Here is a 27,922-nt window from a genome sequence, read left to right on the forward strand (position 1 = left end):
TTTGAAAGCTGGCGGCAGATATAACTGTACAGAAAAATACTTTGCAGATCTACAACGTGAGACGGTTGCGTTGGAGGTTGCACACTGTCTAACTTGCAAGAAACATATAAAGTTTAGTCAACGTTTCGGTGCTAGACCAGCATTTTATCTGAAGATGGTCTAGTACCGAAACGTTGCCTACCCTCTGAGGTATAAGGGCATTTTTACATTTCTTATTGAATTCTCCTTTTTTTTTTTTTTTGGTGTGTTCATATAACCTGATCACAATGGGTTATATATCAAAATGTTCAGAACAAACTCCCCTTTCTGTATAGTGATGTCCACATTTGTTCCAGAGCAGTGTATAACCCTTGTGTTGTCTTCTGGTCTTTTTCTAAATATCAGAAATCTGGGTTTCTTTGTTACTACCTAATTGTAAATACCCAAAAATAGCACGGATGACTCCATACAACGCGCAACGCAAGTACGACAAAAGATCGTCTCTCTACACTCATTGAATTTTGGGCGTTTTGTTCAATTTTTTTTGCATTTGAATAAAAAAAAAGAAATCTAAATGCTTCGAAACACTATCCCTCTGACTGACCGTTGACATATACCCTTCTGGGATTATCCTCCCTTTATTATTAGTCTGAATAATTCCTAATTTCTGCTTTTTTTACCTCCAGGAACAGGTATAATGTCCTATAAATAATATTGACAATGAATTCCAAAAATGAGTGTTAAACTAGTAATAACTTGATGTTAGTGGTGCTCATACATGGCAGTAAAAAGAAGTGTAAACCGGGGAGGGGCCAAAAACATCAGAAAAAGTGACAAATTTCAGTTTTGACCCGGGATGGGTCAAAAGGGATAAAGAGATCATTTGGCCCTGACACAGTCGCTCGCATAAGAAATAGGTGACGCCGAAACGATCGCTGCAGCCCGGTGTGGCCGGACAGATTGGATAACATGGGCGCCAAAACGAAAACGCGCACGCTGTTATTTCTCAAATCTCTTGGGAAAACATACCTACACTCAATTGTTTTGGTGCGTGGAAATAAGTTCACAAAAGTCTTGGGTTCACAAAAGTAGCGTAATATATGAACAAAATAGTGAATAAATGATTTAAACAACGTTTTGTAATATCCCTTTTTGAGTAGGAGTGTTGTCAAACATCGCGGTGACTCGCCGGTGCGTCTTTTTTTTCCTCAGAGGGTTAAACTTGATTTGTTTTCTTGCAAGTTAGACCGCGTGCGGGAGTTTCTTTGCAGTGGTGGATCCAGTGGTGAAATGCCGCTGTGAGCCCTTCTCAGCTCTCATGGCTGCTGCTGCTGCTGCTGCTGCTGCTGCTCCAGCATGACTTCGCAGGTCCGTCCCAGTTCTCCCAGTTTGACTTTGGCGTACTCGGCTCGGTTCAGTGCCATCTGACAGTCCTTCCTGGCTGAGTAAGTGGAGCCTTCGTGAGGTTGACCAGTAGCTACCTGGGGGAGGAAGGAAGACAGGAGAAGTTACGGCTCGGTTCTGTTCTGATGCACTTCAATCAATCCATTGCGTTTGTCACGTGAAATCGTACGAGGTACAATTCCGGTTAAATGTTTTCCCCATCAGGTCCTTCGACGTGTTTGGGTCATCGTGAAGCTGTATACGTGAACGGTACAATCTTTATAATCTTTCTTTTTAATAACCTGTCTGTACACTTCCAAAGTTCTCAATGCTTCGGTTTACATGTAGGGACCCTCATTATGCTACAGTGGAAGTGTGGTGCTATTTTGAGCCTTGGTAGTGGTGTAGAAATAGCGATTTCTTTTTACTTTACCAGTGCCCCCGACGACTAGCTTTATAAGCTAATTAGCGGTTTGCGCTAAAACTGGTCACATTCGAGTGGCATGAAATCCCAGAGAATGGTCGACTCGGTACACGAGTTAAGGGTCCTAGGTTCATTTTGCGCCAGATTTGTCCTCTACAACAATACTGAGCTTACTGTCTATGGGAACCTCACTATGAGATTAGATTGTTTTCAGTAGTACAGGGCCGTTTTCCTTTCAATCATCAATTCTTCGATTCTTTTTTCTCATACTGTCTGCCTGAATATACAGTATTCTCCCTCGGTCTGAAACGCTCCGTTTTAGCACCTGTCTCTTTAATTCCCCCTTCCGAAAAAGCCCAGTCTGCTCTGATTGGTCAGTGTGTCTGAGTCTTCAGCATCTGCACTCTCTGCATCCGGGGAATGACTGTAACGGCACTGCAGTCTCTCTCTCTCTCTCTCTCTCTCTCTCTCTCTCTCTCTCTCTCTCTCTCTCTCTCTCTCTCTCTCTCTTTCCAGAATAGGAAAAGATGTTTATATGTCATTCTGACACGAATACATATTAATAAATGACATTTTGAGGTTTGAAAGTCTCTAGGTTTTGACATAAATGCACATATAAATGTAATTTTAAAAAAAATTATCGATTTTTCAAATATTGCACCTGTAAATAAAGAACAAAATATTTTATAACCTAGTTTGCTGTCAATACTGCCGATGTTGTCTTTGCTGTAATCAAATCAGTATATATTTATGTTTAACATGAAGTACACTACTGCTTGAGTGCCGTAAATATCCACATAAATATTGACAAAATAAAAGTTGAAGGACACGCTATTATTTCATTTTATCAATGGGAAACATACATGTGTACAGACATAGAAAACGCCACGCAACTGACACGCAACAGAAATGCCACGCTCACACCACGCAGACAGCGTGCAGGAGTCCTAATACTACTACTGTGTGTTTGACCTGGGTGAGGTAGCGGATCTGGCCGCTCAGTTCGTTCTCCACCCGGTTGACGGAGGCCTGGAACTGGACCAGCTGTCTGTCCAGGAGGCTGGCGTTGTGTTTGTCTTTGGAGAGTTCAAGAACTATATTACCTGCAGGTGAAGCACACAACAACAACAACATATCAGCTGTATGAGCAGACATGTTAACAATGCCCAAAACATGTCAGGGTTTTTTCCTGAATTTTCAGGAAAAAACCTGCATGACTGCACACAGTGGTGGAATGTAATTAAGTACATTTACTCAAGTGCTGTACTTAAGTACACATTTGAGGTACTTGTACTTTACTTCTCTCATGCCACTTTCTCCTTCTACTCTGCTACATCTCAAAGAGAAATATTGTACTTTTTACACCACTACATTCATCTGACAGCTTTAGTTACTTTACAAATTAGGACTTTTCCCACACAAAACACATGTAGTTTATAAAATACGATGTTTACTTATAAATTAAACTACCCAACAATATATAGATCTACAAGTCCAGCTGAAATTATTAGATTTAGTTGAATGACAGAATGGGAGCGTTTTTCTGCATTGAGTAGCCTACTTTTACTTTTAGTACCATTTCCCTGATGATACTATACTTTAACTCAAGTAACATTTTCATTGCAGGACTTTGACTTGTAACAGAGTATTTTTTTTACAGGGTATACGTGCAGTTTAGTGTCCCAAATTCCCCATACAATGTCCTTGATTCATTATGAACCTGCTGAACCACTTGTGCTACCCTAACCTTAACCTGTCTCAAATAAGAGCCTCATCGTTTGGGACACTCAGTTTTTGGAAAATAATTTGGGACACTAAACTGCACCTATGCCTTTTTACAGTGTGGTATTAGTTCCACAGTAGATCCACCGCGGGTGAAATCATGGGTCCTCACCGGCACACTGCATGACCGTCGCTATCTCCTTCTCCACATCCTCCAGAGCTCGGAGCCGCTCGTTCGCCATGAGTGGCCAGGAATTCACCGCCCACAACCAGCAGCTCTCCGAAAAACAACTCCTGCGGTTAGTCCACACGCAGTGTAGTGCAGACAACTCGGCTCTGTGCAGACGGGAGGAAACCTAAAGCCCGAAGCATCAAAGCGTGGTGGCGCTGGACGGCTGAAGAAGGAAGAAGCTGCAACAGCAACAAAGAAGCGGCGTTGCTTTAATCGACGTCACTGAGTCGCGCACTTGTGACGTTCGCTTGGCAGAGAGGCGAGAACATGGCTACATCGGCTTGGCTGCGTGGCCCTTCTGCTACGCGCTTAACAGAGGGTTTGGTGTCGGTTCTGAAAGAACAGCGTACAGAGTACTTGCCCGCTCTGTTGGCTCACTACAGAGAACATGGCGTGTTTCAGACACAGGTAGAGCCCGGCCCGGAGAAGCACTATATAGGCTTGGAAAGCTAGTTACCTGTTAGCCTGCTGTGGCCGTGCCGCTGCATCTGCTACACGCTTTGTTGTTTACTGTGTCCAGAGACAGTAACGTTAGCTTCCGAGGTGTCTCGTGCTTGTTCCATAGACAGTATATATATTATTATTATATATATTTAATATTGTTATAAATACGGGCCTCCACTGTTGGCTAACACCTGTGTTTAAATCTCCGCAGGGCGCGAGCACCGTCGGGGGTCTCGTGGGCTTCAGCAATGCCAAACTGGGCTCGAGCAAGACCAGGTGAGAAATGTATTTATAAAGAACATTATCAATAACAAAAGCAGGCAAACAATAGTCCAGCAGTAGTCACATTCAGTATGACTAGCTAAACTATAGATTTTTAAAAAAAGTGACTACAAAATGTGTTTCTTATCACCTGTCATAATATTTCAGTCTTCACTTAACTTATGAATGGTGACGTTATGTCGTATAATTTTTTTTCTTGCGCATTTTGTTATTATATTTGTTATTCTCAGTTTTGCCAATTTCTACTAAAGTTATCTTGTGTAAAAATGGCGAAAGTGCATAATTTAAACCATGTTAGGAATTTCAATTATTTTGACTGATATTGCGATATGATTCACGATATTGGAAGGAATTATCATTTTTGTATCATTATTCTCATTTTCATTGAAAAGACAACATTTTTTGCAAGGATCTGTACCAAACAAAGATTTTCTTTTTCTTTAGTAATATTACAGTAGTTTTAAGTTCGTAGCCAGAAAAAAATATAACAATAAACAAAGTGATAATAATGTACATGCTGAAATAGAATTGAAAGTTTCACGAGGGTAAATTTGATAATTTCTCCCATCTTCCTTAATGCTGATCAGATGACAAAGAGAACACAACATACTTATAATAACAATTATTAATAATTCATTCATTGTGTAGGTTTGAGGGGCTCTGCCTGCTCTCCATGCTGGTTAAGGACAGCTCCAGTGATCTGTTCCAGCAACACTGCGTTTCCTGGCTGCGCTCCCTGCAGCAGGTCATACAGGTATGATGCATACACATACGTGCCCACGCTAACACAAAGCTGCCTGTCTGCCTCTTCTATGAAACCTGAATTATGAAAACGTCCACGGCGTTGAGCCGCATTCACATTGTCCGCTTGGGGGGAATGTGGCTATCAAACGTGTGTAAATCAATACTTTTGGTCATAATATAATAGCAGGAGGGGCAATTTTAGTAAGCTGTTCTAAAACTGGAAAGTGGCAGTGGTCTTACCGGGCAGGGGGCCGTGAATGTGCTCGTGTAGATCATGGATGTGTAATAAAACCTTGTACATTCGAGCCACTTCATAAACCAGTCACGTGGTACGGACGGGCAGCGAGGCTTCGGATGTCATCAATCACGTCATTTGTCTAAAACGGTACGCGCTTCATGGAAAACACGCTTCGAAGCCTCGGCACAGAACGTAACCAAACTAGTTAAAGAACACATCAGGACGTCACACAATTGGGTAGGGCTGGGCAATATATCAATGTTATATCGATATCAATATAGGAGGCTAGATATCTTATTACATTTTTAAATGCTGCATTACAGTAAAGTGATGTCATTTTCCGAAGACACCAGACTGTTGTAACTGTTCAATTATTTGCCTTTACCCACATAGTTATTATATCCACATAACTGATGATTATTTATCAAAAATCTCATTGTGTGCATATTTTCTGAAAGCACCAATTGTCAACCCTAGAATATCGCCACAATATCGATATTGAGGTATTTGGGATATTTGATTTACTCCATATTGTGTTAGTGACACTTCCACCACCACACAACCCTGCGGCAAATCGCTGGATCCCCGGAGGCTGATGTGAACACAGCCTAACGCCCACTTTTCTGATCCCCCCCCCCGCCGTTCCTTCCTGTAGTCTCAGGCTCCGGTTCAGACCATCCAGCTGGCGGTGAACATCCTGAAGGACTTGCTGCAGTACTCGTCCCAGCTCGCAGAGCTGGCCAGGGAGGTCGGACTCAACTCCATCCTGGGCATCCTCACATCTCTGCTGGGCCTCAAGACAGAGGTGAGGCGACACGACAGGACCATTACAGAACATTGCAAATTGACATTTAATATACAAGAATTCTAGCCTGGAAATCCAGACTCAAATCCGAAAGATTAAGGGTCTGGCATTGAGTAATGAAAATGGCCCAACTCGAGGGGCGGCACCAAGCATGCATTTTAAAATCTCACTGCACGCAACTGGATAACGCTACGACCAATCACAACAATACACGGGGTGACGTTTCCAGAGCCCCATACGCTTAGCTACCAGCGGAGCTAACTGGTAGATTAAACTGTCGTCATCTGTTTAGCTCGCCTTTGGCCCGCCTATATCAGATACACCGATGTGATTGGTGCAGCTCGGCTACCAGGGCATAGATAATGAGCATCATTACTGAATGCCAGAGTGACTCGCTGAGCAGATTCAAATTGTGCTCTCGTGAGAACTCTGGATTTCCAGGGTACAAGCATTCACCTTTTAGACACAGCTGATCATCTATGCAATACATTTTGGCCACAATTTACATGGTCCAGCCATATACCAGGTCTTGTTATTTGTATAAAAACAATAAAAAATTAAATGACACCACTTGGGATGCCAAAGTCAGACATTTAGGCAATTTACGGTTTTCTATGGGGTTTCAGACAAATCAGACAAATGAAGCAATTTGAAGATGTCCCCTTGGACATGGAAGTCTTTACCCTCTTCTGATATTTAACTGACTAAACAATCAATAGATTAGTTAAACCAGTAGTCAAGATATTAAGGGAAGAAGGACCAGTTGTTGCAGCTCCAGTATATGTATTATTTTCTCTCACAACTTTATTGCAAAGAAAAATACATTCAAATATACAACATGTCAGACACATACTCAAAACAATGCCCCAGAGAAACAGTAATCTGATTTTAAATAAATAAAAATTGTGTTAATAACAACTATTTAGAAGGAGATGATTAAACCATATGAAATTACAATGAAACTAAATTAATATACATTATTCTTCAAAAAGTTCACCGTACAATACAACAGTTTGTTACTTTTTTGTGTCTAAGTTTGTGTATATATGTATGTGTACATACAGTGTATATGTGTGTGTGTGTGTGTATATATATATATATATATATATATATATATATATATATATATATATATATATATATATGTATATATATATATATATATGTGTATGTATATATATATATATATATATATGTATATATATATATGTTATTATATGTGTATATATATATATATGTATATATAGTATATTATATATATATATATATATATATGTGTTATATATATATATATTATATATGTATATTAATGTATTATTATTTATATATAGTATGTATATGTAGTATATATATATATATTATGTATGTATTAATATTGTATATGTGTGTATATATATATATATATATGATATATATATATGGTATGTAATGGATATTATTATTATTATATATATATATATGTATTATTATGATATATGTATATATTGTATATATATATATATTGTATATGTATTATATATGTATATGTATGTAATTATATATATAATGATGTGTGTATATGTGTTGTATATAGGTGTGATATATATGTATGTATATATGTATGTATATATGTTAGTGTATATATATGTGTGTGGTGGTATATGATATTATATGTATGTATGTGTATATGTATATATATACAATACACATCATACATACATACATACATACATACATACTTTGAATTCACATAAAAAAGCAGTGAAATTGGGGGTAACATTTGTTGCATTCATGTAAGTAAAATTTGCCAGATAATGAATTCCCATGTTGGAAATAAAACGATATTAAGCAGCTTTGTTGCTCCTGTGATGTCAGTGTGAGCTGGCAGCCATGGAGGGGATGACGGCCTGTATGACCTACTACCCCAGAGCCTGTGGATCCCTCAGGGTAAGACACATGGACACAGGAAACAATTCACCGTGTAGAAACTTTGAGGGAGAAAAAAAACCCTAAGCCGTTTTTTTTTTTTCTTCTTCTTCTTTCAGGACAAACTGGGAGCCTATTTCCTCTCCAAAATGGACAGTACAAACAAGAAAACACAAGAGGTTTGTGGTGGTCAAAGTCTATCAGTGTCTTGATGAAGATGTATGCAATTGTTATTTTCCGTCTCTTTTTCTCAGGCACAAAATAGTATTTACTGGAATTGTAACAAAGAATGTGTGAATTGTCTATGAATGTACATAAAAGTATACCTTGTGTTTTGTTTTCACACTGGACCAGATTTCTATTGAGAATAGTGAACATCAAACGCCAAGGTGTTTTTTCTTTCTTTTTTTTTTTTTTTTCCTTCTGCAGGCTTTTTTTTCTAATGTCTTTCCATCTAACTATTCCTGGTTGTCATTCTGTCAGATGGCCTGTCTGTGTTATGGTCACCTGCCCTGTCTGGGGGGCCTGTTGGATCGAGGAGTGGGTGCTGGCAGAGCTGAGGGCTGGACCAATCAGATTCACTGCCTACTGGCCTCAGCCAATGGCCTGCTGGCTCAGATCTACCAGGGTTCAGAATCAGGTACACTTTTCTGTCAGCGATGGTTGAATGCTTCCTTCGAGCCACGGTTCAACTTGTCTTTGAGAACTGGGTTCAGGGATGATCTAATTCTCTCTCTATATACTGTATATTTATAGAGTGAGACAAGACTTGGAGAGTCAATTAGGGCTGTAAAGATTTATCCATTAATCAGTTAGTTGTCAGCTATTAAATTATTGGCCAACTATTTTGATAATTGATGATTCGGTTCGAGTCAAAATTCTCTGATTCCAGCTTCCTAAATGTGAAATATATTTTTTGTTTTATTCACTCCTCTGTAGGGCTGAGTACCAAATTTGATACTTTTTAGGCACCGACCGCATTGCCTCTGAAGTATCGAGTATCGAAAAATGCCTCACACAGTATTGTGTAATGTTGTAATTTATTTTATTTTATAAAATTGGTATCGAAAAAAGTATTGTTTAAGAACCAGTAGAGCTCCAGGACACGCCTACATTGGTGGTTTAAACTTAAACCTTCTACGTGTTTCACAGAATTAGTTTTTTTATTCCTCTCTTAAAGCGGTCTGTTGCTTAAGCACTGTGAAACCGTATTTAGCCTTCTCTGCCAAGATGCTGCTGTACCACTGCTGCCTACAGTGTTACCAAATGGGATCTAGCTCTTTAAAGTAGACTGACACTCAGTGGCACTGATTTTGACATGTGTTGTTTTGTTAAAAATAGAAAAAATAAAAAGCTTTTGCTGTTTGCCGGGACAGATGGAGCGGTGCAATATGAAGGTTCGGGGGTGGAGCTGGCCTTTCCTCATCTCGACCAATCTGATCCCTTGCTGCTGTTGCAGCTCCAGCACAGATACACAGCTGTCTGCCTGGCACTCAAACACACACTCAGGTACAACACACACACACCTACCTTTTAAAGAAAACTCTACCTTTTTAAAGTGTCCGCTCACCCAAATCATGCACATTATTTTTCCGGCTACAGGTTAGTTTGGTGTTTATTTATACTGGCTCTTATCTCTGTCCCTTAGGGTGGATCCTGCCTCAGCTGTCCGTCTTCCTGTCAGACCAATACTCAACCTGGTGTGCAGAGTCCTCGCTGTCAGCTCCAAGAGCATAGTGAGCGCACACACACACACACACACACACACACACACACACACACACACACACACACACACACACACACACACACACACTTGGGTTTTTTTCAATACAGGTGCTAAATTGATACTTTGAGAATGGTGCCTGAACCGAGAAGAGCAATAAACGACAGTTGGCATCATTAAAGAACGGCTTGTTTATTGCTAAAGCCATGTAGTCAAATGTAAATAATTAATTTAAAATATTAATAATTTCTAACAACGTATTTCCCCAGTCAATTGCTGTTAAACAACAAAAAGAAGAAAACCACTAGATGGCAGATGGGAGCTTTCCAACAACAATGCACCATGAAGTCTTGTCGGTCGGTGTTGTTTGGCCATGGTGTCTCAGGGTGCAGCTAGTCTCCTCTGTGTCTTTAGCTGCAGACGGTTGGACGTCCCGCTGTTGGAATCCTTCCCAGTGAAATACAGCCACACTTTACACCGTCTAGCTTTCAGCATTTTAACCGTATCGAAGCTAGCTACCAGCTAACGTTAGCTGCTGTCAAGTGTAATTTTAACTAGTGTCACATGCAGTGATGCTTCTGTTGCGTGTGTTTTGGAGCACCAGAGGCCAGCACAGGCACCGAAATGAGGGACCCATATCTGGGTTGCATATTGACACTCGGCACTTGGTTTTGGTACACACACACACACACACACACACACACACTCTCTGAGTATTTCAGCATAGGGTCTGGGGAGGCAAGGCCCTCTGATGTGTTAATATACACTGTAGCACCGAATGCAAAACTGAACTTAAACCACCACCTGACATTTTTGAAAACACATGCTAATAAACACTATTGATCCTAAGCCATGTTTTTAGTTAACTGTGTGTGTGTGTGTCTCTGTCTGTCTGTCTGTCTCAGAATTTAACAGGCGATGGAAGTGTGAGGTTGCTGGTCTTGCCCGTCATACACACCCACACACTGGAGGTCTTATCGGCTCTTATCACAGCGTGAGTACTGACGTGCATACACACACTATTTGTTTTTGATTTCATACACTTGTATATCACATGCAGTAGTTTAATAATTCTGAAGATACCAGATACTAAATAAGATAACTGTTAATTGTGTGTGTTGCAGTGTACGTAGCGGTATGGTTCAGTACGCTGCTGTGCTACAGAGGCTGTTTTCTCAAACCCTTTCTGCGTGGGCACCTCCACCTGAAGCCAGTCTGGGACAGCAGAGAGCCTACAGGTAACTTGCTGTGGGTGATAGGAGCTGGTTTCTTTAAGGGGCTGAGGCATGGAAGAAGGCTCAAGTTCTTCCAGTTTATTAGTATTGAGCAAAATGGCCTAGCTCATATTAGAAACCACCATGGAATTAGAAGGAGGGGGTTTATTTGGCAGCGGCGCTGCGGATCGTGTGGTAATGTCAGATTTTGACTCTGGCAGCCGAAGCGTTAGTCTTGTGTGTCTCTGCTTCATCCCACAGCTCAGTGCGGGTATCGGTGTACAGAACCTTAGAGCTGTGGATCCAGGTGGCCGGAGCCTCTGCAAGCATCCTCCAGGGAAGCCCTGGCCACTCAGAACTCCTGTTTAGTCACCTGCTTGGTGACATCACACCAGGGGCGGAGTCTGTCAAGGTTAGTTCCATGTAGTTAGTTTGCATGTATTCTACATTAAAAAAATGCAAATGTTTTATAGATTTGAACCTAGCAGGCCTCTTGACTAACTTTTTTTTCACCATCCTCCCAGAATCGTCCCAAAATGAATGTGTACCGTCTAAAATTTAACTTGTTTTCCTACATTATCATTAGTTAGAATAATTGAAAGTGACCTTCAGCATGAATAAAACATCATACAAATGATTTTTTACAGAAGCGAATTACTCCAATTCTCAACACTTGTTCCGTGATTCCATCAGGAAACCACACTTTCAGGCTGTTTTTGTAAACATGAAAAAAAGCCCTTGTGCAGTTCTATTATCTGAGCAAATACAAGTAATTATCGGATCTGGACTCTGTAACGGCAGATATTCAATAATTAAAAAATCGTATCGGGTTCAAAGAAGCTGATTGTAGGCGCCCGGATAGCTCAGTTGGTAGAACAGGCGGCCACATATAGGGTATAGATATAGTCTACTCCTTGACGCAGTGGTCCCGGGTTTGACTCCGACCTGCGGCCCTTTGCTGCATGTCATTCCTCTCTCTCTCCTTTCATGTCTTCAGCTGTCCTGTCAAATAAAGGCCTAAAAATGGCTAAAAAAATAATCTTATAAAAAAAAAAAGAAGCTGGTCGGTACATCAGTAATTTCCATCACCGTTCATTGTAAGTTAGCAGGGCTTTTTCTCAAATATCATCCCAAAATAAATTTTCATCCTCCCCAATCCTTTTTTTTTTTTTTTTTCTGCACTGGGATGACGGGCCGTCCTTAAGTTCGAGTCCTGCTAAGCAGAACCAGTAGTTTGCAGGAGCAGCCATATAATGTTTCACGTGTCAGTGCAGCAGCGTGGAAGTGTTGTCTTCAGCTCCCCCTCTGTCCCCCTGTGTTCCTGTCCTCCAGCTCCGGGTGGGTCTGTCAGCAGATGCGGTTCCTGGAGGGAAGCCGGGCCCGCGGAGGACAAAACAGTTGGTCATAGTAGACACAGTCGGGCCATCACTTCAGAGAAAAGGAGACCTTCTGGCCAACCAGGATACTTGTCTTTCAGCCCTCAGGGGTGAGATGCTGCCTCAGTTTGATTACATCCTATAATAGTAGTGTGACCTTTTTTATTGGTCTGCTTGTCTTGTGCAAATCTGGTGCAATCACGCTGATTTTCTTTTCCGCACAGCACTGAGGCAGATCATACTGGCCAGCGGCACCCTGCTGAAAGATGATATACACAAGGTAAACGTCAACGCCGTCACGTAACGCCTCGCTCTATTGCAGAGTGGACGTCAAATTCAGTCTGTGATTATTTTTTAAATTTTTTTTTTTGTTGTCTTGATTTTCCTCACAGCGTCTCCATGACGTGGTGCTGCCGCTGTGTGTGCGTCTGCAGCAGCAACAGTCCAGCAGCAGCATTTCCTGTGAGTCTGCAGGGGGCGTCAGTGGGCAGTACAGCAGCGCCCTCGCCCGACAGGAGCTGTACAGGTACTACCTTCATTCGCACAAAGATAGATTTACAAGTGCAGTGTTTTTGGTTACTACTTTTTAATGTAAAGCAGTTTGTGTGTCAAAGAGTTAATTATAACCGTTTTTTATTTGTCAATTTATTAAATACTCTGATGTTAATCTGCTGACTGTGATCATTTGGATCGAGCGACCAGTCAACAACATTCCACCGTTTGGTTCCAAAAACCAAACGTTACTTCTCCAAAGTCCAGTTCAGAACAAAGATTCGCAACAAGGCGAAACCTCGCAGTGATCTGAACCGGCCTGTCTCGGCTCAAATCAAAGCAGCTGATGGCGTCGCTGCGACTCATGTGGTCGAGTCTCAGAGGCTGGTTTTAGAACGTAAGGGACGTCACCTGTTTCAACAGCCAATAGAGAAGTCAGCTACTAACGCTAGAAATAAAATAAATGATCCATAATCCTTTTTATTTCTTTGTTACAAACTGTCAACTGGTCGAAATGGCCGATTTCGAGACGAAAAACCTTGTTTTTGCCAATTCATCGCTAGAAATGCAACTGTAGCAAGCATCTCACTATCATTACATTACATGTCATTTAGCTGACGCTTTTATCCAAAGCGACTTACATTTGATATATGTCAGAGGTAACACGCCTCTGGAGCAACTAGGGGTTAAGTGTCTTGCTCAGGGGCACGTGAGTTGATGTCTCACCGTGGGAATTGAACCTAGATCTTCTACACCAAAGGCATGTGTCCTATCCACTGCGCCATCACCAGCCTATCACTAATGTTATCCATATTTATACGCAACAAATGATATATCCAGCTACAAAAAGAATGGAAGTTGGAACAGAGAGTCACAGAGAGTCGTTGCTATGGAGATACCGTCTGGTCGCATTGGTGTGAACCGGCAGGTTTTAGAACGCTGCAGACCGACTCGTTGCAAGTAGTTGCAAGTTTTCGAATCTTTGGTCTGAACTGGGCTTAATAAGCTCACTGCAGACAAAAGGCCAGAATTCAACCTTTGCCTTCACATTCATTTATTTTACTGCACACCTGTCTGCCAAAGCTCCTGGTTTAGATCATGTTTGACCTGACTTGTATGTTGTAGCAAAGATGAGAAAAAAAAATGTTCTTGGCCGCAGTGTGGATGGACTGATAGCAGTGTTTTGGATTTTCAGGTTATTGCTGGCTCTGGTCCTGGTCCCTTCCCCCTGTTGGCCTCCCCCTCTGACCTGCGCCGTGTCCATCCTCAGCAACGGACGCAACGACCACAACCTCAAGGTGCAGTATCTGCTCTGAGGGAGGGGAGACACTGCTCAGTGGTACAGGCGTGTTAGCCGGTTTTAGGAAGAGATCAGCGAGTTTCAGTTTTTTTTTGTTTTTTTTAATACCTGCAAACGCGCCTCCTTTTGGTGACAAGCGTCGTTTTTGGTTGTGTATGCAGTTCAATTATATTTATAGTATCAAATCATAAAAAGAGTTATCTCAGGACACTTTACAGATAGAGTAGGTCTAGACCACACACTATCATTTACAAAGACCCAACAATTCCAGTTATTCCCCCGAGAGCAAGCATTTAGTGCATTCAGTGGCGAGGAAAAACTCCCTTTTAGGCAGAAACCCCAGACAGACCCAGACTCTTGGTGGGCGGTGTCTGACAGTGCCGGTTGGGGGTGTGATGAACAATGGCAATTATAGTAACAATAAAGATAATGGAACTATGACTAGAAATAGTAGTTGTAGTAGTTAATGGCGTAGCAAGGCACTGCAGGATGTAGCAGGGCACTGTAGGGTGTAGAATGGCATAGCAGGGCGCGGAGCAGGACCACGGCGACAGCTGCTACCATGATTTAGGGGCCACCCTAATCCAAGGAAAACAAAAAAAAACATAAGTGCTCCGGGGAATAAGCTCCCCGGAGCTAGGTTAGTAACAAGAATTTCTGGGACATGAATGCACACAGGTGGAAAGAGAGAGGAGAGAGGAGCTCAGTGTGTCAACAGCATAATTAAGAGCTGGTGCAAGACAAACCTGAGCCAGTTCAACCACATTATTCACGTGAATCGTGTAGATCCGAAGAGATTAAAGCTATAGTGTGTAGTTTCTGTCTCCCCCAGGAGGAATTCTAAGAAACGACAACAACACTGTTGTTGCATCCACATGATACAAGCCTTCCGTGATCAGGCACCACCCACCCCCCTCCTCCACAAAGTTATTAGTAGCCAAGGAGGACACGGAGGAGTAAAAAAACATGACTGACTCTTCAGAAGAGGTCATTATTAGGGATCAACCGATACTGGGTTTTCCAGGCTGTTACTGATTATTAGTAGTTAACCGATAACTTAAAACACAGATCACACAGATGTTTGTAGAGGCGAACCTGTTCTTCCCATCCGACCGTGTTGAACTGAAAGCGCAATGCTTCTGATGGCTAGTCCAGGCCTGGAACAGTGGGCACAAAAAAAACCCAGAGAGACACAGGAAACGGGGAGAGAAAGGGCTAAAACTATAACTGACTGTCGCACTGAAACTGAAGTTGAGTTCAGATGCCCCGCACAGCACTCATTTAAAAAGACAATACGTCCCTTTCATAGCTGGTTCGCCTCTTACTCCCATTATTTCAAACAAAAGTTTGACATGCATACCATAGACCATATGATACATATATACATTGCATCACTATGAGATATCTATCTATCTATCTATCTATCTATCTATCTATCTATCTATCTATCTATCTATCTATCTATATATCTATCTATCTATCCCAAGCAGCATCACTGATCTGTGTTAACAGTATATTCTGTGGTCTAGCACAGCTAAAAACACAGAATCCATCAGCACGTTAGCGTGTCGTTCACTACCGAGCATTTTTAAATGTAATTCTTCACTTCACCTGTTCAACTGACTTTAGCAGTTCAGATAACACACTCGGCTGTCCTGCTGTTATTACAGACATGTGAACTAACCACACAGCCTCATTTATGGACCCACAGCGGCACAAACACTGGAATGGATATTTGGCATTATTTTTAGCATTACATGCGAAGTTAAATTACATTTAGCAGTCAGTCATTTCAGTTTTTAATGACTCTGCGTGCTCTCTCCCCTCTCAGGTCTCTACATTCTGTACTGAAGCTCTGACCATCTGTAACTCCCTCCTTCACCCCCGCCTTCCCTCCATCGCCCTCCCCTTACCACCCCTCACTCTGAAACCAACCCCCGCCGCTCCAGTCCTCCCGTCCTCCCAGGGAACTACCCCCGGACTCACTTTGCCGACGCTCCTGGGAGGCCCTGCCCCCGGTCCTCCCTTCGCCACCCGCCACACCCTCGGGCTGGGTCCCTCTTCCCTGCTGGGCTCCCTGGAGAACCACCTCTCCCTGGTCCCAGGGCTGTCGGGCCAGGCCCCCGGCGACATGATCCTGTCCCCGCACGGGCATCACCAGCCGGAGCCCGCCGGGCTGGGCCCCCCGGAGGGGCAGAGGCCCGTGTTTGTCCGATACGACCGCGAGGAGGCAGACGACGTGGAGATCTCGCTGGCCAGCGACTCGGACGACAGCGTGGTCATTGTCCCCCCAGGTATGCTCAACATGGACAGCCAGCAAGACGAGACGGCAGCGGCGGCAGCCAACTCTCACAACATGGCCTCCGCTGCACCGGGCACGCTGCCGGGAGGGGAGTCTGTCGCCATGGTCCCCACCACCACCGCGACAGGAACCACGATTGACAGGCTCTCGCTCGCCAACGACCTCGCAACCTCGTCCCCTCTGCTCACCACCTCCACCGCGCCCATCAACTCCTTCCCTCCCCCCGGCTCCTCTGTGGTCTCCCTGGTTCCGCCCCTCAACTCCAGCACGCTCGCCGCCCCGCCCAGTGCTCTCGGTGACTCGTTGCCGGGCCGTCCCCAGCTCCAGCAGATGCTGATGCAGGCGTCCACGCCGAGCCAGCCCGGCGCCATGGCTCTCCCGCTCCAGATGCACCAGCTGCAGAATCAGCTGAGCCAGCAAGGACGCCACCTCCACCCGCACCAGCCGCCGGCGCAGTCCGCCAGCAACGAGGACTCGGGCGTCATCAACATCAACAGCACGGACGAGGAGGAGGAAGAGGAGGACGACATGGAGGACGACGAAGAGCTGGACGAGGAGGAGGAGGGCATGGACGAGGACGACGAGGAGGAGGACGTGAGCGACTTTGCCGACGAGGAAGAGCTGTACGACGGGGAGGAGTACGGCGAGTATGACGAAGAGGAAGGGGAAGAGCTGGAGGAAGAGGAGGAGGAAGAGGAGGAGGACGGGGACATCCCTCCGCTGGAGGGAGCGGAGGACAAGGCCGGAGAGGCGGTGACCGCCGGGGTGAATGTGCTCCGGGCGGCGGTGGATGACGCAGGGATGGCCGGCTTCAGCGTGGAGGGAGAGGCGGAGGGAGGCATCGAGGAGATCCAGAACAGCCGCTCGCTCTTCGGGGACGACAGGATTAAGGTGCAGAAGGTGTGTAGTAGAAACTTACCGCGGAAGAAATTCTCCTCGTTCTCTTAAAAAGTAAAGAGTCGCTGGCGTGATGAACCAGAGGCTTTTAGAACGTGTGCGCGGGAGAAGACCCGGAGTGTTCTCCCCCGTGTCTTGAGAGTAACCGTTCTTATGTACAATCCGGTGTCTTCAAGTCCCCAAAAGGGTCTTGACACATGTCGTCATGACAGAGATGGATTGAGTCATGCATTTTACAACCTACATTTCCTGAGCTCTTTTCCTGAAAATCACAAGTTGGAAATTCTTTATTAGGAATAACCCTTTTGAGATGTAGCGTCTCGTTGTCGAGGGGGTCCTTAGCGACATAAATATACAGCACAATCACAATTGTAAACAAAACGGCCACAAAGAAAGATTTATTTTAAATCAGGATCAGTCAATCATGTTCAAGTTCGAGGCAGAGCAAGAATTACATTGGATATACGTAATAATATTAGAAGGGGTTAGCATGTTGTTTTAGAGGTGTTATGGACAGCTACAGTTGGTTCTGTAAATAACAAGACGGGGCATTTTTAAAGGAGTGGAGAGATGAAATGGGTTGAATGTTTACGGCGAGGTTATTCCAATCCGAGGGGGCTTTAAACATAAAGGCTTTCTTAGCTGTAGAGGTAGATACCGCAGGAACAGGAAAACAAACCTGTCTGTAGAGTAGTTCAAGTCATAGTTAGAGGAAAAATATACCATGACCTGTTTTAGATAAATAGGGTAATTGAAATGTATACGTTTATCCAACTCTATTTACTTCAAATTTTGACATATGACATACAACAGAGGCCATGGCGAACGAAACATTGTCAAAACAGCAGGGCTCTAGAGTGCGACCAAAATTTGTAAGGGTGCGACTAAGATTTTTCCTAGGTTGCACCGGTGCACCTAACGTCCTCGCATCCACTGCCTCTCCAGGAACAAAGCGATGTCATTTATATCAATATGTTTAATGTTGCGTTGCATGACCCACTCCTTCTGTAAAGCCGTGCCTGTGTTTGGATCTCTCCTCCGCGCAGCCCCGCCCCCTTTCACTCACACACGGGTCTGCTCACCTGCAACATCGGAAAGCGGCTCATGGAGAGACACAGCGCCGCCGGTCCAAACTGCTGACATTTGTCTACAGTTTTAATTGTTATTAACACAGCTGTATATTGTTAAGTATGAGAGGGAAACCTGTATTGGTACCAGTGTTTCCGCTGGTAACTCTCTGTTATTGCGACCGCCACGGCGAAAAACACAGAAGAAGTTATTGAATGGAACTAACTTCAGTTCGTTGAGTAATAGCGTGTAAGACGGAGCCTGCTGGACCTGGGCGAGAGATCTGACCCATGGCCACATTGTCATAGTTCATACAAATGCAGCGCTGCCAGGGACGATACAGACATTTCATACACAAGACGTGTCTAACGCCGCTGACCCGCATTCGACCCGTGCTGGACCCGTTCATAATGAGTCAGCTGTCACTCTGTGTAGCTTCAGTCCAACGCAGTCCCCCTCTCTCCCTATATGAGCTACTGGGCAATCCAGGTCTGTTATTGAAAACAAGTGAAGGCGCTTTCTCAGAGATATATATATTTTTAAATATATCCCAGGCTATTTATTTCAGATAATTTATATACAGTGTTGCAGCTCTATATTTTCAAATTGGGAAGGAAACCCTGTCTTTGCATTTTATTTTAATCACATCTGTTTTAATAAAAGAGCTTGTGAAAAGTGGCTTTGACTTAAAACTGAACATTTAGCCCACTTTGTAAAAAAAAAATATATATATATATATATATTTATTTATTGTGTATCGCCATTCAGCCGAAAAATACAGAGATATGATTTTTAGTCCTGGACTAGTGGAAGATCTGATAATAATCAGTGTGGAGGGGCCCAGCTTGGAGGATTTTGATGCTAGGGAGTGTGGCAAGCTGGTTTAGCCAAGGCCAAAGGGGAAGAAGGCCAAATTACAGGTGTTGGCCATCTGAGGGCTATTTGACAGCAAGGGGGACCCGCTATAAGACTTTGAGTACAGTATAATTGTGCTTCAGATATAATATAATAATTCTTGTTTTAAATAATTGACATAAAATATATATATATATATATATATATATATATTTTATATATATGAAGTGTGATTAAAATTGTGGCATTAAAGGCGACGCGAGGAAAGATTTGGGTGCGCACCTAAATTTTGTGCTGGTGCACCTAAATAAAAAAAGTTAGGCACACCAGTGCGACCAAGGCAAAAAGTTAGTCTGGAGCCCTGAACAGTATGTCAACAGTATGAAAACATGCGAGACTTTTGTCTCTCGGTTGAATGTTAATGCGTACCGTACACTTCATCAAGCTAAAAAACATGAACTAATCTTAGTCTACATGTTCCTTTCCCACAGGTGGAGAGCATCGGCGTCCTAGAGGAGACGCGGGAGGGGGAGGAGGATGAAAGCGAAAGGATGGACGACCCCACCATGCCACAGATCCTGTGCGTCACCGGAGGAGCGCTGGAGGAGAGGGAGGAGACGGAGGAGGACGCAGCGGGAGGAGGGGGAGAGGGAGAGGGAGAGGGGTCGTGGGAGCAAGGAGCCAATGAGATTGAGCTGACTGCCGCATCAGAAGAGTGTACAGCCAATCCGAGTCAACAGGTTTGTGCCGCAGCTGTTCCATCTCGCCTTTTAAAGCATACTTCCATGTCTAAAGACTTGAGGCGCTGTAAGAAGAGCTTGTTCCATCATTTCTGACAATGAATAAAATATAGGCACTCGGCACACCTCTGACTATAAACGGACTCAAAATCAATAATTTCTACCGTATCAGTTTGAAGAATTGCCTAAATTAAGCTCCACACAATAGTAACATGTGTACCTTGAAATAGCTACATTTGTAAAAACATGAGGTGCTGTAAACATGGAAGCAAACTTCAGACAGCAGTTATTTCCATATATACGCACACACACACACACACACACACACACACACACACACACACACACAGTATTAATGTAAAATTGTAATCTGGGATAGCTGAAATTTTGTTCGGGCCAGTAGATTCTTAAAGGTGCTGTAGGTAGGATTGTGAAGATCCAGGATTTAGCCAAAGAATTTGAACATCCACAACTTCTCAGTCCCTCCCCCCCGTTCTGCTAAAGCCAAAACAGTCTCCTAAGCCCCCTAGGTGGTGCCAGAGGAGCCGAATAAAAAAACTAAATAAAAAAAAAGTGCTGCTTTATGTAGTTCTACTGGAACATAGGGTCAGTTTCAGCAAATATGTCAGAAAGTTAGTTTTATAAGTCTTACCTACTGCACCTTTAAACCAACTTGCCCGACCGGACCGCTGACAAGAAACATCATTGTTGGACCCCCGCAGTTCATGTGAAAGCAAATTAGCTAAAAAGTGCTGAAAGGAACAGAACTTTAATATGACATGTAAGGAGGACAGAAGTTCAACTAATGACGTGAAGTCTGAGCTGTGAAAGCTGTGAAAGTGTAAGCGCTGAAATAAGCTTAAGAGTTCTAAAAGGAGTTGAAAAGAGTTATCAGAAGAGCTATCAAAACTCTAGTAGGAGCTAAAGTGCACTGAAAGGAGTTGAGGTGTGAGTTTTGTTTTTAGTTGAAGATTCACTTAGTAAGTAGGTAGATCTGTTACAAGTAGTTTGACAGGTAAGAATAGAAAAGGGAATGACAGTGAGGGAGAGGGAAAGAATGAAAGAAAACGGAACAAAGGCTGGTACGGTGTGGGGGAAGAGGGGAAACAATGGAGGCTGGTGATAGATAAAAGGGGCAGAAGCCTATCAGAATAATCACGGACACCGGCTCCGATGTCTGTATTTGCAGTGATGGAGGTGGTTTGCTCTCTGAGACGCAGAGAATTGTGACTATGGTGCATCCTAGAATAAGTCTGAGTGTTATGTTATTTAGAACACTCCAGACATGTAAGCTTTCTTTATATAACAGGATGCTGAGTGTTTCCTATCCCCTCCTTTGTTATCTGTGGTGTTGTTGTAGTTCCAGTTCCACTAATGGTAGATACATCGAGCTGCTGTTGTTGCAGTGTTGTGACAAGGAAACTTGAGCTCTCCACCTAAAGCTGACTCTTCAATTCATCAGGAACCCGGAGCTGAACCTGCACAGGAAGCCGGTGTGAGTGACATCCAGCCATCCAGTCAGCAGGAGGAGCAGCTAGCAGCTGTTCAGGACGGAGACCCCCCAGCAGCAGCAGACCCCGAAACCTCCACAGGCCCGAGAGAGCACGAGGAGACGGACGCTGAGCAGAGAGCGGAGACGAAAGCCGAGCAGCAGGAGACGGAAGGAGTGGAAGGGGGGGCGAGTGATGGAGAGGAGGGGAAAGGAGTGAAGAGGAAGAGAGAGGAGCCACAGGAAGAGGCGGGCCGAAGCACTGAGAAGAAAAAGGTAAAAATTCATGGCCGATTTTTGGATTTATGCCGACCTTAACAGCAAACGACTTTTCAAGCAATTCCACTGTTTTCCAATATGGGAATGAAATCCTGAGAGTCTCGCTAGAGTCGGGGCGCTCTCCCGTCGTCTCCATCCCCCCCCCCACATCATCACATACCCTTCACCATACCTAGAGATGTCATGGTTTTATTTCAGTTAGCCTAATAGCTGGTTTGATTTGCATCGGGAGATGATTTTATGGAAAGTACCCCATGCCAATCTCTAGGTTTTTAATTAAGGCATTAAGATCAATTTCCAAAAGATGATTTTATTTTATTATTATTTTTAATTCCTCTTTTTAGTCAGTCCCAGAAAGTTGAAAAATGTTGCGTTTACTTCACACAAGAGCAGCCATTTCCCCCTGTTGCCATGGGAACGTTATGAAGTGACGTAATTAGGCGACGTGAACATCATCGAAAAGCAGGGTGTTGAGGGAATCACTTTTTTTTCTCTTTTTCATCAAACCACAGTTTTTGCAAGTTCCCGCAATTTCATCACATAAAACTGCATAAATATCCCGCATATTCCATCGCATTTTTTAAGAAAACGTGCCGCATAATCTAATAAAAACTCCGCATTTTTCTGGAAGGATGTTTTAGTCAACTTTACCATGGGCGTATTCACTTATGCTTAGCACTGTACATGCAGGAATACCCCGGTTCCTGAAGCAGTTCTCTACCTCTGTTAACTGGGTTAGAAGAACTGATTTTAACCCGGGTAAGGTGTTAACATGGCGTTAAAGAAATCGGGGTATTGCCTTAACCCGAATGTAATCGTTTTTTTTTAAACTGCATGTAAACGCACTGAGTGTCAGAAACATCTCTAATGATCCCAGAGCAGGACTCAGCAGTTGTCTCTCTCTCCCTGTCTGTCTGTCTGTCTGTCTGTGTCCCTCAGCTGGACGATGAAGCCATGGCCTCCATGTTGGCTGATTTTGTGGCCTGTCCGCCCGATGATGAAGACGGCGCCTCTGGATCCAACCGCTCCTAAAATATTTGTCTACCTGAACCGATGTGATTTAAAGTTAACCATGGATGCAGCAGATACTGAATCATTAGTGACATTTCCCAGATTAAGTTACCTCAGACAACAACTCCCTTATCATGACACCTTCCAGTCATTCTTCAGTGTTCAGATCAACCGGTAGAATGGGGCTTCCAGTTTTCTTTCTTAACAATGTTGCCAACTTCAAGCTTCATATTTACTGTCCCATCATTCAGCTTGTTTATGACGAAAAGTCATTTTACATCAGCTAAAACTAAAACTAACAGCTGCCGAGCAGGGAGGTGAAATCTATTCTTCAGAATGCTAGCCTTTGTTCTTATACAGTGTCCTACAGTTAGTGTACGGAAGAGCTTTCTTGGATTTATATGTATCTTTTTATGCTCTTTTGTTTTGTCATCACTCTCATATGCTTTGTTATAAAAAAAGTAAGAAAAAATAAAACGAGTTACATACACTACTTTTTACCGCTCAGATTATTAATCACAACAATAGTTCAGTTTTTTTTCTTTCCACGTTCACAGGTGCAGAGGCATCTAAGGGGGAGGATTATGTGTTTGGGTTGTCCGTCCGTCTGTCCCATTCTTGTGACCGCGATATCTCTGGAACGCCTTGAAGGAATGTCTTATCATTTGGCAGAAATGTCTACTGGGACTCAAAGATGAGCGGAGTCGATTTTTGTGGTCAAGATCATCGGGTCATCACACTTTTTGGGCCATAACTCCGGAATTCCTATGCTAATTATTACAAGATTTTACAAAGAATGTCTTAATAGTTTAAAACCTACCCATTAGGCTCCATTTAGGCTGTGGTGGTGGCAAACACAGGGGATGTTGGGGGACCACAGCGGCCTGCAGCAAAAAGTTGTAACAAAGAAACTTTTAAGCCCAGTTCAGGAAAAAAGATTTACGACAAGACAAGTTGAAACTAGTTTGCAACGCGCCGGTCTGCAACATTCTGAAAGCTGCCAGTTTAGACCAATGCGACAGTGACCTGATGGTGTATCATCTCCATAGCAACAACTCTCTGGATTTCCGGATGTCTGTGTAGCTGGATATACCATTTGTTCTAAATATGAATGTGGATAACGTTAGTGATGGTGAGATACGGTTGTATTTCTATTATTTGGCTAAAACTGCATTTTATTTCTCTGATTTACTGCTTTGTTCTAACCATGGTTCTAACTCTCTCTCTCTTCATTCACCCTCTAGCTTGCTCGACCAAGCACCATGCTTAGTTTTGTACTAACAGGAAATGATACGATATGTGCACCCATTGACGTCAGCCAAACTGCCACTTTGGAATGCCACTGACCTTAAACATATCGGTCTCTCTCACAAACCTCTTCGGTTTATTTAAATTTCATGTGGCTGTGAGCAGCCTCTTCATTTCCGTTTTGCATTAGTGAGGCGTCAGCAGTACTAAAAAATCCCCTTCTCTTTCCCCTGAAACGACAACCATCTCATTGTTTTTCTTCATGAATGTGAATTGAATGTCTCCTTATCTCCAGGCAACAGGCCTCTGTAGTTCATTGTGCATTAGCAAGATAAGATAAGAATAAGATAAGAAGAATGACCGATAAGAAAAGAGAGATCGTAATAATGAGACTGTTTACACATACAAAGAAAAGGAAACCTTAAGATAACAAATTAAGTTGTGATTATGAGATAACAAAGTGTCTGGAGCTCTTTCACTAATCCAAATTCCCCTATCCACCACAACCTTCTCTCCCCTGTCTGCCTTCTCTCTTTCTTCATCAGCTCTCCCCTAGTCTCACATTGCCAGACCTATCTCCACAGCACTGTGAAGGAAGGTCTGGCAACAGGAGCGTACACTCCTGGATAGGAGGGGAAAAAAAACCGCTCAGGGTTGTTGGCATTTCTTTAAACCAATCCCAATCGTCTTGGGTGGCGGATCCCGGACTGCTAAATAGTCTCTGGAAGGGACTTGTTTTGGTCGAACAGTTGCACCCCGCAAAAGAAGCCACATACAATATAAGAAGTTAACGCACAATACTGTAACGTGAGATATTTAAATTAGCCGGATACATGGTTAAACGTCATTAGCTCTTGCCAGTTTATCGCCGTGTGCGTTTTTGTCCAGAGCAAATCCCCGCCAATCGGTCCCAAAACGTCCAAGCACAAAGGCGGCCAAGCACAAATGGAACATTGAATAGAGCCAAATAGTGATTCAGAGTATCCAGACCTCAGTTGGACAGCTGAGACAACACAAGGGTGGCTTTGGGAAAAGTCTCTCAATGTGCTTAAGGAACACATCCAGGGCATGAATCTTGAACTGTATTGAAAATCTGTAGAAACCTAAATATCGCAGCTGGATGAGATCTGAAAAGAAAGAGAGAGGAGGGAGCTGCTGTTAAATTCCAGATACCGGGAAAGATTTAAGCGGTGTATTTCTATAGATAGGTCCATAGAATTTTTTTGGACTGAGGTGGCCAAAGTGAGACCCTGACTTATGCAGGGGTGGCATGAACCAATTTTGATTGGCTTCATTTTACGATACAGATCTATTTGAATATGCCTGGATCTGCCCAAATGCTAAGGACATCCATACTAAAAACATATTATCTTAAACATATTATCTTTAACATATTATCTAGGTATTCTTTGGAGACTGATGGGAGAAAAAAAATACTTGATTGTAAATTAATCGTAGCATATGGGGGAAGACGCCTGGCTATGTTGGATTCGGATCACTTGCAGTCAATGGTCCATGTCATGCTTTGTCTAATCTGTGATGGCAGCATCGAACGTGTTGAGTACGTTGTGTATTGGCATGTAAGTGTTATAGTGTAGTGTTAAAGTGTTCTATATAACATGTCTCATCTTCACAGTTCTGCCAAGCTTTTCCAAATACCTGGACACCAATGATCCTCTGGTTGCCATTCTATTGTAATTCTACGCAATTCACGCCCTTTTTGATACAGTTGAACATTCTTTTGTTTATGTAAATAGACTGTAAACACAGGTTTGTAATCAGAGGGCTCTTTTCCACACTTGCTTTCTCACCTATGGTGTCCCCCAGGGATTAGTTTTGGGTACAGTCTTGATCTCGATTCACAATATATGCTGCCACTGGAGTAGACCTCTCATGGACTGGATAATAATGTGTGCCTCTATGCTGATGATATACAGTAGAGCTCTTTTACCCCCTAAAGCCTGGCATACACTGCTAATGTAGCCCCAATCTGCTCCCGTCTTTCAGATATTAAGAGCCCGATGGCACAGGACGTTTAACAATTAAACCAATTCAAATCTGACATACCTTTGTTCTGGCACTCAAACTTCTAGTTCCATTAGTAGTCATCTGTCTGATGGTTTAACTAAGCTTCCTCCAGTTGAGGAACTTATCTGAACATCTACAGAAAAAGACGTGCAAGATTTTATCTCCTTATTTAGACTAAAGCAATATTCTTCAATCCAGGTCTCAGCCGAAAGTCAATCCCCAATAACTTATTCAAATCACTACCTCCAGGCTTTTAACAAATGCTATGAAAAGAGAGTACGTCATTCCCATTTCTGTCTCCCCTCACTGGCAGAATCCATCAAAAAAGAATCCCCTATATGAACCTAACCAAACTCTAATGCATTTTTGGTTTGTTTTACACACAGAAGAGGAAGCAACCAGTACATAGTAATTTGTATGTTCATACTTTCACACTGTCAACAGAATGTTCATGAAATTCCCACAGACATGTACATCCTGAACAGTCTTTAGGGTTACAACACAGCTGTGTGTCAGGGCTGGTTACATCATCATTATCTGGAGGATAAGGTGATGTTACATAACCCTTACATAACTTCTCATTTTATCAAATGTTCACACTGTTGAGAAAAATGGGAAGTTCTTTTGAAGATAAGAGATATTTAGTTCAGTATTTCCACCTGCAATCAAAAAAAGTTGAAATGAAAAATGAAATAACTTCATTTATTTTAAACAGACCATAGCAACTTTGGTAAACAATTTGTATTATGAAAATAAGGAACATTTTGAACACTGAACACTGAACAAAAACTTTAGCAAAAGGCAACAGTTCACAAAGGCTTTAAAACTAAAAAGCATCTTTTACGCTATAAAATTGAAAATACAAAATACATAGAATAATAGAAAATAAAACTAAATAAACAGCGCAGTTTTTAAATAAGTTCCACCTTGGCTGTATTTAAACCAGTGTTCGAATTATCTTTTTGTCTTTAAGGGGGTCTCTCTATCTCATAAAAAAAAGTTGGCACACCCCGCACATAGCCTAACAAGGCTATACAATTAAATAACCTAGGCGTGAGTGGCGCTTTTGCGCAGTATATGCGCACAGCAGAGATGTTCACAAGTCATTTTTTGGAAGTCCAAGTCGAGTCTCAAGTCTTTGAGCTCGAGTCCAAGTCCAGTCTCAAGTCTCTGGCCATCTGATCTGTCCCATAAATCTTGAATTAAAAGCATGTCCAGACAGTACAGTATTAAAATCAGCTGTGGGATAACTTTATGGGGTCTACTTAACACATCCCTCTAGCTCACGGACCTGGTGAAATATTAATATAAGTCTGTCACATCATATGGATACAACTATAAAGATACAATGTGCCTGTTCCCAGCATTAGCACAACACTTTGCGATGGTTTGCTTGTTACCTGTGATGATATATGCTAAATATAACGTATCTTTCACTCAAAAACATGTCTAATGTCGAAGTGGGAATCAAGAGAGTAGTGGCAGCGCCACACCAGTTAGGCTACAGAACAACTTGCATCTCAGTGTCAGTCCAAATTACGCACGATAAGCAGTTTGAACTCACTGATGTAATGCCAGTTATTTTCTAAGTGTTAGTAGGCTCAGAGGTTAGTGAGGCCAGCGTCTCCACGGCAGGGGACACTGCCCACGGATCCGCTGCGCCACGCATGGATGAAATAATGAAATGGTAAGCAGAACTACAGTAACAGAAATATGTGCAGAATTAAGACCCAGTGTTT

At 42.8% G+C, this 27,922-nt stretch overlaps 2 protein-coding genes across 2 annotated transcripts; one reads left to right on the forward strand and one right to left on the reverse strand.

The window, feature by feature from the left end:
• Positions 1–219: 219 nt before the first annotated feature.
• Positions 220–3,808, reverse strand: med11 (mediator complex subunit 11). Its single transcript, XM_039823379.1, has 3 exons — positions 3,681–3,808; positions 2,759–2,889; positions 220–1,460 (listed from the first exon to the last, which is right to left on the reverse strand). Exons 1-3 carry the CDS (start codon positions 3,748–3,750, stop codon positions 1,296–1,298), a joined length of 366 nt encoding a protein of 121 aa, XP_039679313.1. The 5' UTR covers positions 3,751–3,808; the 3' UTR covers positions 220–1,295.
• A 174-nt stretch (positions 3,809–3,982) lies between these two features.
• pelp1 (proline, glutamate and leucine rich protein 1) lies at positions 3,983–23,400 on the forward strand. Its single transcript, XM_039823377.1, has 20 exons — positions 3,983–4,148; positions 4,396–4,460; positions 5,115–5,220; positions 6,104–6,253; positions 8,108–8,179; positions 8,278–8,337; positions 8,642–8,798; positions 9,535–9,667; positions 9,807–9,894; positions 10,790–10,878; positions 11,009–11,122; positions 11,360–11,510; positions 12,431–12,584; positions 12,699–12,754; positions 12,867–13,000; positions 14,162–14,264; positions 16,098–17,468; positions 19,880–20,128; positions 21,591–21,893; positions 22,836–23,400. Exons 1-20 carry the CDS (start codon positions 4,008–4,010, stop codon positions 22,926–22,928), a joined length of 3,789 nt encoding a protein of 1,262 aa, XP_039679311.1. The 5' UTR covers positions 3,983–4,007; the 3' UTR covers positions 22,929–23,400.
• Positions 23,401–27,922: the final 4,522 nt, after the last annotated feature.

This window comes from Perca fluviatilis, chromosome 14 (genome assembly GCF_010015445.1).
Source record: "Perca fluviatilis chromosome 14, GENO_Pfluv_1.0, whole genome shotgun sequence".
Classification (NCBI taxonomy): Eukaryota; Metazoa; Chordata; class Actinopteri; order Perciformes; family Percidae; genus Perca; species Perca fluviatilis.

What these genes read in the sequence shown, in the direction of transcription:
- med11 (XM_039823379.1), bottom strand. Translation starts at nt 3,750, where the DNA reads ATGGCGAACGAGCGGCTCCGAGCTCTGGAGGATGTGGAGAAGGAGATA. An exon ending in GACGGTCATGCAGTGTGCCG is followed by an intron (nt 2,890 to 3,680) that starts GTGAGGACCCAT and finishes CTTCACCTGCAG; the next exon opens with GTAATATAGTTCTTGAACTC. An exon ending in AGATCCGCTACCTCACCCAG is followed by an intron (nt 1,461 to 2,758) that starts GTCAAACACACA and finishes TTCCTCCCCCAG; the next exon opens with GTAGCTACTGGTCAACCTCA.
- pelp1 (XM_039823377.1), top strand. Translation starts at nt 4,008, where the DNA reads ATGGCTACATCGGCTTGGCTGCGTGGCCCTTCTGCTACGCGCTTAACA. An exon ending in CTACCAGGGTTCAGAATCAG is followed by an intron (nt 8,799 to 9,534) that starts GTACACTTTTCT and finishes TTGCCGGGACAG; the next exon opens with ATGGAGCGGTGCAATATGAA. An exon ending in GGACAGCAGAGAGCCTACAG is followed by an intron (nt 11,123 to 11,359) that starts GTAACTTGCTGT and finishes TTCATCCCACAG; the next exon opens with CTCAGTGCGGGTATCGGTGT.